The 12802-nt window shown below is 40.5% G+C and overlaps 1 protein-coding gene across 3 annotated transcripts in view; it reads left to right on the top strand.

Moving 5' to 3' along the window:
- The window catches only part of PSME4 (proteasome activator subunit 4), a 47025-nt gene that overhangs the window by 4471 nt on the left and 29752 nt on the right, over positions 1–12802 (top strand). For 2 of the 3 annotated variants that reach the window (XM_082047785.1, XM_082047787.1), the window contains exons 2-10: positions 639–779; positions 1328–1444; positions 2821–2880; positions 6135–6179; positions 7024–7173; positions 8084–8147; positions 10830–10904; positions 11389–11511; positions 11975–12067. In XM_082047785.1, the coding sequence (XP_081903911.1) occupies positions 639–779; positions 1328–1444; positions 2821–2880; positions 6135–6179; positions 7024–7173; positions 8084–8147; positions 10830–10904; positions 11389–11511; positions 11975–12067 (868 nt within the window). The remainder of the gene's footprint in view (positions 1–638; positions 780–1327; positions 1445–2820; positions 2881–6134; positions 6180–7023; positions 7174–8083; positions 8148–10829; positions 10905–11388; positions 11512–11974; positions 12068–12802) is intronic. The other variant, XM_082047786.1, reaches the window with a different exon arrangement.

Below are 12802 nucleotides of genomic sequence, written 5' to 3'. Positions count from 1 at the left end.
CAGTTCCCGTCTGTTGCATTCTGCTCATTTAATCGTGAGGAAAAGGTGATTAGTTCTGTTCTAGAAGTCATTATTTTCTGTCTTGTCTTGGTGCGCAGCTACGTTGAGAAATAATCAATTGTTTAAAAATCCGCCTCCCTCTACATAAAGAAGCTGTAAATGTGGGAGCAATTTGGCATCTAGTTCTGCTTCTTGGGCACAGCGACATCTTTGTGTTCAGTACGTTTACTCCTTCTGTTTCTTAATTAAACAGCATTTTGTGTACTAGAACTGCTGGTAGCAATTGGCAAGAAAGGTAACCAGCCAAAGATTTGATTTTTTGTTACATATAGCAACGCTGACAAATTAATTTGATTTCTGGTGCACTGTTTCTTTCTAGTTAAAACTTCAGGCTTCCGCAGTTTCTTTTTGATCATACATGAAGAAATGAAACCAGTATTCTTAATTACTTTATGCCCAATATTGGGAGAGTGGAGAGTACGTGCAAGTGCGTATGGCTGAAGGGAAATGAGTTGGAAGTTCTGAAAGGCTAAAGTCCGTTTCAGAACCCTCTGTCCCACAGTGAAGTGAGCCTTTGCTCCTGGATAAAGTGGAAATGTTTTAAAATATTGCTGATTCATCTTGCGTTTTGTTTGCAGATACATCCGATTATATGGGAGGAAATTCAGCAGAGAAGATCACGTGCTTTTTATCAAATTGTTGTACGAGTTGGTGACGATTCCCAAGCTGGAGATCAGCATGATGCAAGGATTTGCGCGCCTGCTCATAAACCTGTTAAAGTATGTACAGATTTCTGCTGGCTACCCAAACTCTTGTCTCAAAATAGTTGATCACTTCTCTCGCTTCATGTTGTTGTATACTTTAATGTAATGGTGTTACTTCGCTTAAGTCCCATGTGCAGACGATGTTTGCATAATGAGAACTCTTTCTAACCAACACCTTTTTGTATCATTTGTATCATATCTCATCACACAAACACCTTGCCCCTTTCAGAGCGTTAGGACTGGCATCCAAGCTGAAAGAATGTCAGGTTTGATTCCTACGAGGAAGAGAAAACATCTCAGAGCGCCACGTTCTGAGGCTGCATCTGGAAGCGTCTCACAACTTGCCAATGTTTGTTGCACTGAGTCAGACTTCTCCCGGAGGCCTTGACAGGTTCTGTTGGTGCAGAAGCGGCTTTTTCTTGCCTGACCTTCCTGCAGCTTGTGCCAAACGCTGGAGATGAGCAGAATTCCGCGCGGTGTCGGGGCCGTTCTGGTGCGCAGCGTGGCCGTGCAAATGCTTCGTGCTAAAGCACTCATTGATTTGGATTTCTTTTTTCTATTAGGAAGAAAGAACTGCTTTCCAGGGATGATTTAGAGTTACCATGGAGACCGCTTTATGAAATGTTGGAAAGGATATTGTACTCCAAAACAGAACATCTTGGATTAAATTGGTTTCCCAAGTAAGTTCACATTTTAAAACATTTGATAGGTTATAAGCACCTTTAATGCTTGAAAGTACCTTGTAATTTGCTTTTAATATCTGGAATTTGATACACAGTAAATATTTTGCTTATGTTTTCATGAAGTGTATTTTGGTAATGGCATGTGAGACTGTACTAAATCAGATATCCTTCTGCCAACCAGTTGTGTGTGTTATGATGTTTCTCTATGAATATGATAGAGTTCATTTCTAAAAGTGCTGAAACAGGGTCTTCATCAACTTAATTGGGATGATAACCCACAGTTTAATCGATATAATATTAATTTTTTAATGATACTCAAGCCAAATGTCTGCTGTTCTGTTTTATAACACAATAACAATTTGGGGGAAAAAATCATGCTGTTCTTAAATATATCTACTGTAATCATTCCCAGTGTCTGTAATGTAGGTCTGCACACAAAGTGAAGTACCTCTTATAGAAAATACATATATATAGTCAAGGTTATGATATGATATGATATGATATGATATGATATGATATGATATGATATGATATGGACAAATAATTTATTTCAAAGCTAAGAATTTTAGAAATGTTCTACTGATTTTTAAAACGAAGCCTTGTTTTCTTTGCTTTCTTTGTGCTGCCAATGCCTCCCCAGCAGTTGAATTCCCAAAATTACAGTTTTCCTAATAATTCCAATTAGAGAAGGTCCTGCTCTATAAATTAGTTTCTGAAAAGTATTACATGGGTAACTCATTGTGTTTGTTTAAATTGAAACTTCACGTAAAGAAATGTAGGTGAAAATACTTAATTGGCTTTAAAAACCCCATAGTTTTCTGCCCAGGGCTTTTGCAGTGCTACCACTCATCCCTTTCACCGCTTGGAAGATCCTGTTGCTGATAAATAAAATGAACAGAAAATATGCGTAGCCTTGTCACTTGTTACAGAGCATTTCATGCTCAATTTCTCTCACGGCTACATAGCTGGAAAATTAATTTTGCTAAATTGCATTATTTTGCAAATTGGAGGTATTACTTGTAAGCGCAAATCCAAAAGAGCAGAGCCCTTTTCGGTTGGTTATTTTCCGCATACGCAGGCGCCTACTGAAACTGCGTAGAAATGAGAAGAGGGAGAAGGAGGTTAAGCCGAAAGATATCAGTTGTGCTGGTCTGTCTGAAATGTTTAGCGTTTATTAACTGCATTAGATACCAGACGCTCCGTGTTAATATGCAGTGCGATTGGTTCTCATACGGTGTTTATTATCTATTTTTAACATCAATTTTGAGGGGTATCTTTTTGGTGGAAGTCAGGAGATATTTTGAAAAGCTGAGTCGATTTGATTTATAGCTGTCAATTTAACTACTGTTCTAATTTTCTTCTTTTATATTCAGTTCATATCGACCAGGCTTGTCTTCACCTAAAACATTTGTGCTTAATGTATTACATAGGTGGTAAGAAAGACTTTTTGTTCTGTTCAGCTCTGGCCAATGTGTCATCTTGTGCATGTTCTGTTGAATTGTAACACTTGTCACACAGGTGTAATCTTCTGCATAAATGATTGTATTGGGAAACCAACGTTAACCTGACACCACTGGTTATGAGAATGTCGCACTGTATGTAAACCTTTCTAATTGGGAACAAGGCAGCGCGTGTGGAGTGGCTGATCGGCGCCTATACGCTAACTCATTTAACAGCATATGGATTCCAGGGGGCGAAGGAAAGGTGGATTTAGCATTTGAATTAGTGCTGGATATGGACAAAATCCACATTGGTGCAGGAGTGGATGTCACCGACTGTACCTTACTATTAAAAACCATGAAATCATGGAAAGTGCTTGAGCAGTGAGGTCATGGGGGCTGGAAAATACACCCGACAACAGCTTGGGAGCTGTGAAGTGTGAAACAGTCGCTGTGTCAGGAGAGTTTCCTCTCAAGTTTTGCAGTGCAAGCCATAGCAGGAGTTTTGGCATATGCATTAACGGGAAGCGGAGTTGCAGTGTTTTTTGCTTTGTTTGGGCTTTTTTAGGAAGAAAATTTTAGTTGTACTAACCCAATGAGATACTTGGATGACTGGAGTCAGTAATTCACTAAAATTGTTTGCGAAACTATAGCTGGTTGCTCTTTTCATTGGCTTAATTTCAGCTCTTTAATAACGGAGTGGCCAGTGCAGGGCTAGAATTCCACTTAAGGCCTGAATCCCTCCTGAAAAACTGGATTGCGCTATTACTGCTTTTTGATAACCTAAGAGTCAACAGTGTCAGTTCATACGTTAATTCTTTAAACTGAAACATGGTTTGCTTTGAAAATGCATGAGAAAAAACCCAGATTTATCAGTTAATGCAGTCATTTTCAAAAGAAGAAAATAATTATGTAGTGCCAAAATTATGATTAGTGACAGAAGTTAATAGTATTTTGAGTGGCAAGATAGAATAATAAGCTAATAATAATAAGATAATAATAATAAGCTAATAATTCTTCCGGTAATAGGGAGGAAATAAATGCAAAGAAAACTGAATGGGGTGAGCAATTTTCCTTTATCTCATGAAATACATGTGTTTGAGTAATTAACAGGAGATACCATCCAGTGCAAATGGCTTCATTATCTTTCGATTACAAATGTTTTGATACTTTAGATGAGCGGCCAGCGTCAAACACCTGAGCGAGGCCGCGAGCACTCACTGCCGTTTCTATGTGTAGCTGTTTGCTGCTGGGCTCTGTTAATCCAGAGCAACATACGGGAATTGCGAGCATGGTAACTGTAGATATTTCTCAGCAATTCTGCAGAAAACCAAGCCCAAAGTGGAACAGGAGCCGCTGTTAAACAGCTTGTGAGGTGCAGTGCAGAGCGATAATGAAAACAGTGACCAGCAGGCTCCGGTCTCCCTGGTATCGTACGTGCTTTTCTCACTGGCAGCCATCAAGTGGGACTCTTGCAAGATTCCTTCTGGAGCTGCTCTGTGGTTTAACTGTGTCTCAGGTGGAAGTTGCCTTATGTACGAAATTTGCTGCTCGTGTGGTTTGTTTTGTTTTTTTCTTTCCAGCTTCCATTGTAAATGTGTATCTCGGGAAGCAACATCCCTTCCAGTCTCTCTCCCTTGCTCTCTTCCTCTAACAAACGCTGAGAACTTGTGCATTGGAAAGACTTGGGCATCTCTGGCATCAGTGTTTCTGAAAACCCCTCTGTCCTCCCGGCCCTCCTTAGCGCTGGGTCACTGCAGTGGGCAGATGGGGTGGGGACAGCTTTTTGGGTTGGCTTTGTCACACAAGTATTTTTCCTGTTACTCTTTAATGCACTTAAGGAATGTTGCTGGTTCATGCTCTATTTATCTACCCTTGGAACAACTGTTATCTATTTCCTAACGCTTCCAAGGACAGTGTTCACTTTAACCCAGAACCCTTATGAACTCTCTGCAGAGTTTGATCTTAGCTTTGTTTAATGAGCGCTTGGCCATTTCCTCTTCAAATGTGAGACGCTGTCAGTCAGCTGAGAATTGTCATTCTGGGAAAGGTCACGGATTTGCTTTGTCACTGTTGCATAGAACGTGCAGAATTGTGCATCCTCTGTAGCGCTGCTTGAAGCGTGAGGGCTGGGTGGCCTTTTGCTGGCTTGCGTTGGAGTGAAATAGTGATTTATCCACTTGATACTTCTCCTGCCTTGTATGGGATCAGTTTATTCTGTGGAGGACTAGAGGGGAGAGTGTGTGCATGCTTGGTATTTGTGTGTCTCAGCATTAATTGACTTGAACTGATCTTTGCTGGAACTCTAAAGATGATACATTTGCATCATCTTTTTCTGGTCAATACAGCGTTTCTGAATGTTAGTTTTTGATGATGAACTAAAGGATGCAATTTTTCTATTAAGAGCACGGAAAGTACATCTGAAAGATGTAGAAAGTTCTGCAAAAACTTTTATTTCTGTTCAGGGACTGTTTCTTAGTAAATGTGCAATTTAGTCTCGAGCTTGTCTTGTAATAAACAGAAGATTTGAAGAACATGAGAGCTTACGACCTTTATGACACCACTGATCAATCTCTCTCCTCCCCCTCCCTTTTACTCTTTTAATTTATTCTGAGGTGTAGTCCTTTTTAAGTGGTTTGATGGCATCTATGACAATTCATAGTTTTCTTGCTACCGATGAAAATACTCTTAATAAAATCAGCTCTTTAATGTGAGGGAAACGAATGAAATAACTATTGCAGATAGTACGTATTTCTCTTTCTTTGAACCACTGAACAAAAAAAAAGCCCAAACCAAATTGAAAAGGACAGCTATGGTATTTGGAGTCTAATCATAACAACTTTCTGAAGTCTCTTGCCTTTATCTTACAAATGTTTCTGAAATCCAGAAAACCATTTTTTTCTGTTTGTGTTTCCAACTTCCCCCAAGAAGTTACCTCGGTCTGCTGGTTGGTTGGGGATAAAAAGCAGGATATTGTTTGTAAGAAATGATCCTAATTCTTCACTTAAACGCAGTGAATACTGGAGTGCTATATGGAAAGTAGAACCAAGAGTTTAGCAGAGCGGTTTTAATCGTTGTGATTAGGTCTGTGTAAAAGGCAATTAGCTACTGCATGTTCGTGGAAGACATCTAATTGCATCAACGTTACCTTAAGCTCTTGAGGGAAACATCAGCAAATGGTTGTTGATTTCATGCTGTCATTGAAATGTGGTAATATACTATCCCTGATGTGTCCTTTTGTGTTTCAGTTCTGTAGAAAGTGTCCTGAAAACCCTGGTGAAGAGCTGCAGGCCGTAAGTACATGGGGTTTTTTTAAGCCTATATCTTTAATATTAATTTAAGAGGGAGAAGAAAAGCATTGGGGTTTAAAAAAAAAAAAAAGAGACAAAAAACCCACCCCACCCTTCTAGTTATTCCTTGGCTGATATTGGCCCAAGTCATGGAGGCTTGGGGTGGAGGGTGTAGACTTTTCTGTTTTATTGCATTGTGATCAATACCTCGGGTTCATAGGTTCCATGGTGTAATATGTAAACAAAGAGTACGGTTTAGTGTTTGGTGGTGCTTTTGACAGCCTTGGTTGAAGGTCTGTTCACGGTTAGTTAAGCCAGGATGTCAGTAGCTAAGGCCACCGTGGCTTTTGCTCCTTTGTGCTGCTGCGTTCACTGGGAACGTGTGTGCCTGATGCAGCCTTGCTCTCGGAAATAACACCTGTATGGGTTTGGAGCTAAATAAAACCCCTTAGTTATGACTGTTGATTTTCTGGTATCTGTTGTGAAGACAGAAGTCACTGAAGCAGAGTGTTTTAAAAATAAAAGTTCGATATTTGTCTCTTGAAAATTCTGACTTAAGGTTGGGACACTGGTAACGTTCCTTCCAGTCGACCCCATATCAACTGCAATAATTACATTGTCTAAATAGTTGTATCTGGTATGCATTTTAAATACTGCACTGCATGGACATTTAGTTTCTTTTAAAATAAATTAAATAACCAGTATTGTTGTAATGTTCCCAAAAATGTTCCTCGTGCCTTAAGTAATCTTTTTTACTTAAGATAAGTAGATAGTTCTAGATATGTTCTTAAAAGACCCAAAAGTTAAAGCCAAGTCTGCGTATGTTGAATGGTGTCCCTGTTTTCAGATACTTTCCGGAAGATGCCACTGCGGAGATGCTGGATGAGTGGCGGCCGTTAATGTGTCCGTTCGACGTTACCATGCAGAAAGCTATTGCCTACTTTGAACTTTTCCTGCCCACCACCCTTCCTCCCCAGCTCCACCACAAGGGTTTCAAGTAAGTGGAATTGCCATGTCGGTATAGCGTTCTGTTGCAAATGCAAGCACTTCTCTTTGACAAGATGACTTAAAGTCAGCGAGCAAAATGAATAGTGACTTTAACAACGTTTTTGGAAGGAGTTCAAGACTGAAATTCTGTCAGCCGTCCTCTTTTGTCGAAGTGACCTGGGGGGAGCCTTAGGACCTATTCTCTAGGGGAAAGCAGACAGTATATAACAAAGCGAACTAAATTGAATTAAGTGCACTTTAATTCTGAAGGAATAGCCTCCCAAGTAAAAATCATTAACCGTAGCACAGCTTTAAGTCCTACCTTCTATTTAATTTGGGATATCTTCTGATGAGTCCGTCGTGTAGCTTAAAGTACAGCTGTTACTACAGATTTGGGATTGTGAGGTAGAGGTCTTCAGTTCTCTGTCAAGGTGTGACAGTATGAGACGGTCGGAAGTCTTCCATAGGAAATAAGTTTGAGAATTAAAGGAGAAATATTTGCAGGGGGTCATTTTAACGGAGAACTATTGAACTTTGAAACATAAGCCAGGGGTGTTTAGTGCATGTAGAGATTACTTAGACTGGTTAGGTTAAAGGTGTTTGTGCTGTAGGGTTATGGAAAACTTGAAGGAATGGACTGAATATAGCTTGTAAAGGTAAATTTAAGTAAGGGACTGGTATGGAGGGTTCGCATCCTTGGCTTCAGATGAATTCAGAAGAAATGCTATGGACGCTTGTAACGACTGGTCAATAGGGACAAGTTTTAGATTTTAAGGTAGAGGGAAATGAAGTGTGAGTTATTTCCATCTGGTTTACCTGTGTTGGGATGGCAATATATGGTGAAGCACCTGGCAGAGTGAGAGATAAATGTCCAGTTGCTCTCACAACTTTATAATTGTTTTCATTCTGTTCTCTTGCAGGCTTTGGTTTGATGAATTTATAGGCCTTTGGGTGTCAGTTCAAAATCTTCCCCAATGGGAAGGGGTAAGTATGTGCTTTTCACCTGCACTAGAAAAAAATGTTTCAATATTCCTACGATGTAATTGTAAGGCATTCAAGTCAAACAGTGTTACAATGGCTTTTTTTTCCCTTCTGCTTTAACTAGTACAAGAAAGCAGAGACAATAATTTCATGACTGTTAGCAAGCAATTACTGGCTGAATAGATGAGGCTGCACTTGTGCGTGGTGACCGTTGTTTAATGGCCAGCTCAGGCAGCTTTGCTGTTCAGCCTTGGGAACGCCTGCTGATGCTTCCAGCGATGCAGAGTGATACTGTGATTTCTATTTAGTTCTGTAGTGGCTCATCTTTTCTATCTTCACACATCTTTCATGATCCCTAATTTTGGGTAGTAATGCTTTGCCTTGACTCCAGTGGGTTGTCATCTTTATTTTAGATAGAGTAAAGAACCTGTACCCCCCTTGGCCAAAACTACCATTGCGCTATAGCTTTCAAGGAGAATAGTCTGCCCCGTACCTCTCTGCCTTTTTTTGGTGTCTGATAGGACTAGATACAAACTTGGGAAATAAAATCAAATAAAATGTAATTCTTGAGATGCCACCAGCAGCAGCTTAGGTGCTATTGCTGCCTTGGCTTTCCTGCAGTGAAACTTGGCCTATCACCAGATTTTTCCACACTTGGTATGAAGGTAAGCTCATTGACCATCTGGCTCTCTTTGCTAATCTCCTGCCTAGATACACAAGGAGGACTTTCAGTGTCTTTGGAGAAAGCTGATTTCCAAAACATGGTTGAATGCTACCTTTGTAACATGTTCCGTTTCTGGCAACTTCTTTGTGAAAGGCTTGTGTGTAGGTCTTTGTGGCTCATCTCAAATAAAGGCAGGCAGTCTTTGCTCCGACAGTTGGCAGTTGTCCATATTTGAACAGGGACGATTGCTGAAGTTTTACTTGAGATTGTCTGGAGACACTTTTGCATCTTTTTGATGGCTATCCAAAAAAAATCACAGTTCTGTCTACTCTTTCTGACAGAAAGCTGACAGCCTGCACTTTAATAGCATGATTTGGTTTGTTTCTGTCAAGCAGTCTAACAAATAATCATCAACACTCCTTCGTAAGTTATCTCTGTGTTTTTTTCCCTCTTCCACTCTATTCTGACAGTTTGCTCACAAGGCCCAAACGATTTTCTTTTTTCCCCAAAGCTTTCCGTTCATGTTGACTTTGCTGTCTTGTCCACTTCTTAAGGGCAGGCTTGTTCATTTTGTCAAGCTTGGATGAAGATAATTAGACATATGGGTTCTGACTATGCAATCCAATTTGAGCCTCTGTGTGCTGCAAGCTTGTTCTCAGCTTGCTTTGGCAGGAGTTAACTTACTGTTCAAAGGGAAGCTACAGAACCGATTGCCTTTGTGCGTGGTAAGGGCTTTTTTGCAGGGATTCTCTCCTAGTATCAAACAAAAAAGGTAGATTGTGTAAGAAGATGTAACCCCTGTCTTCAGGCTGTGTCAGATGTGACTATCTGGATCGAATCTGTGTGTTATCTGTGAATACCTGTCTCTGAACCAGGCAGGATTATTTAAGACCTTTCCTTTTGGCTCTGCCTTAGCTTCAGGCTACTGACAGAAGCATCAAGGCTCTTGGAGGCCTGACAGGCATTTCCCTGTTTGGACAAGCTCATAGAAGGCATGTTGGTGGATTATGTGCTCTCCCATGATCAGGATATGAGTGTGAGGCTTTAAGTCCTTTTTCGTTTAGTCCCAATAACTCTTTCCTGAGCACGTCTTTCCGTTCCCTTTTGGACTCAGGAGACTGTCTCCTGCTGACAGTGTCTAATTCTTCACAGATACTTGCAAACCGCCTTCCCACCTGCCAGCTGATGCCTGTGGCCTTTGCAAGCCACAGATGCGTATAAACCAAAGCTTACAAATGTGACAGCCCTCAGCACAGGCAAGTGCGCTTTCCGTAGGCTGGATCCTGCACAAGCTGAATAGGCCTTCGGGATGCGTTGGTTGAGTTTTCTTCAATGGCTATATGGAGATGTTATTTTAGGCCAGTATCCACATCCATTCACATGGAGAACTCAGCTGGTGAGGAAGCACCATGAGATGAACTGGTGGTAGTGTTTGAAGGACTCTGGAGCTTCCTGCAGGTGCCTTTCTGCAGGATGCTACTGAGAGTCTTGTGCTCTGTGGAGGCTGTTCCAAAGGGGGGAAAAGCTCAAAGCTGCTCAAAAAGGGGAACAGATATTTCTTTGACATCACATAGCTCACATATAAGTTTGTCTGTTGCTCATCTACTGCTCTTCAGAGTTGTTTTAACAATAAATGGTTGAGAATTAAAATGGTACTGGCTGCATTCTGCTAGTGTTAATTCACCGAACACAGGGAAAGGGAGACCGTGAGTATGCCTTCTAAAAGTACTGTTAGTACGTCTTCACATTTAAAAGAAATGGAAGGGATAGGAGTGTATATTCTGGCAGGCTGCCTCTCCCAGAACTCGGATCACGATTACCTGCTTTGTAAGTGCTCAGATGGGTAACGAGTTGGACTCCTGAAGGTAGGAATTCAGATGCATCATGAAATATGGCATTGGTGGCTTCTGATAAAGTGAAACCTCCCTTTATAAATGCCTTAGTGCCACAGGTAGCTTCTATCTTGCATCTTTATTGTAGATAATATTCTAACAAATATTTCCTTTTATGGTTGTTTTCAGCATCTAGTAAATCTTTTTGCACGCTTGGCCACTGACAACATCGGGTACATAGATTGGGATCCGTATGTACCAAAGGTAACATTTCTCGTTTTATGAAATGATTTTGTTTACTTTGAAATAAGCCTTCTGTGTTACCATGCTAAGAATAATTCGTGTTCCTTGGAAGGGTATTCTGCTGCAGCGGCCCAGTTTTTCAAATGAGGTGCATTCATTTGAAGAGCTAAGTTTAGCTTTGAGAATTGGAGCCATGCTTTGGTACCAGATGGCATTGGAGGTTGTTACTGTTATCGCCTGACTCCAAACCAAACCAAAGCAACAACGTGTCTCACTATACAAGTACAGTCTGGTTGTGCAACTCATCCTGTGTTCTTGTGGAAATGGCCCTTAATGATATTCTTTCGGTGAAGAGCATATATAACCTTTGGCTCTTTCAGCTTATGGATGTTTTAAAGATGTTCACAGCAGCTATATTGTTTTTAAAAACAAACAAACAAAAGAAAACCACCAAACACCTTTCAATTAGAAAATTAATTTATGCCAGTTTTTTTTTTCTTTTCAGATTTTTACCAGAATTTTGAGGAGTTTAAATCTTCCGGTGGGAAGCAATCAAGTGGTTGTTCCAAGATTCTTAACAAATGCTTACGATGTAGGACATGCGGTAATGTGGATCACGGCCATGATGGTGAGTAACCTCATTAAGAGAGACAAAACTAATTCAAAGCTTTAAGCAAGAATGTATTTAAAATTAATGTTAGTTCTGCAAAAGAATGTTTTTAGGCTATCATTTGCCCAGGTTTTGTTTTGAAGGATGTTGTTTCCTTGTCAGTTTGGGATGTGGGTGCAAGGCTGATTCCACAGCTGCTGTCCGTGGCCTTCTGGAACGGAACAGCCACAAGTGCCGCTGTGGATCCATGCGTGGGGTCTGCTCAAAAACTGACTCACTCTTTTAGGGTGAACCTCATCCCATCAGATGGGGAGAACTTGCTTCTTAGTGCTGAGCTGAGGGTGGGGAAAGGAGGGAGTTTGCAGGTGGGATTTGATGCTTTGAGGTGTTGCTGTGGTGAGAGTACTCACTTGTACTACTGCGTTACCTCTTCGTTGTAACTTAGTCTGTGTAATAAAATTCTGTGATTTCTGTTTTACAGGGTGGACCAAGTAAACTAGTGCAGAAGCACTTAACTGGGCTGTTCAATAGCATCGCCTCTTTCTACCATCCTTCAAACAATGGGCGCTGGCTGGTGAGTTGTTTGCATGTTTGGCTGTAATTTAATGGTCAAACCTATGAAATCAAGTGTGTTGATAGATGCAGAATGTGCTCCAACAGCCAGACTGTCTGTTGGTTGTGAAATAGTTTGAGGCTTTAATTTGCAAAATACATTATTGTACTGTCATTCAAATAATATTCTGATGTCAGGAACGCAGCTATGGGAGCATTCGTCAAACATCGTCAAAACTAGAGATCTATTTCATACGTATAGCTAGGAAAAATAGGTTAGCACTTTAAAGGAGAGTGATACGCAGCATCAGTATTACTCGTGTGACGTAGCTTTCGTGTTACTGACCTACTGTCTCCAAGTTAGGATAGTCTAGTTTTGATTAACCAAAGCAAAAAGTATTTTAACGCACATGTAGTTTGAAGCGTAACTTTCTGATGGCGTAGCTTGTGAAGTCCTCTGCCAGACAATGTGCGGCTCTCCCTCTGAGAGCTGCTAGAAAGTACAGATTAAAATAGCAAGACTGGTCAAAGGAGCTGACTTGGTCTAGAATAGGGTATTTCTTTACACATGAGTATACAGAGAGTGCTCTCAAAGATGTCCCAGTTACTGGGAAATAATTCTTGACTATATCCTTTGTATATGTTTTTCATTATTTTTTAAATCATAAGGCATAATGCCGGCAACATCATAGTTAATATTTTAGGAACTGAAGGTTAATGACAAATTGTAAACATTGTATTTTAGAGCTTTTCTAAG

This window comes from Streptopelia decaocto (genome assembly GCF_964273445.1).
Source record: "Streptopelia decaocto genome assembly, chromosome: 3".
Taxonomy (NCBI): Eukaryota; Metazoa; Chordata; class Aves; order Columbiformes; family Columbidae; genus Streptopelia; species Streptopelia decaocto.
The sequence above is the reverse complement of the archived record's forward strand: the minus strand, read 5'-3'. Positions and strand labels throughout refer to the sequence as shown.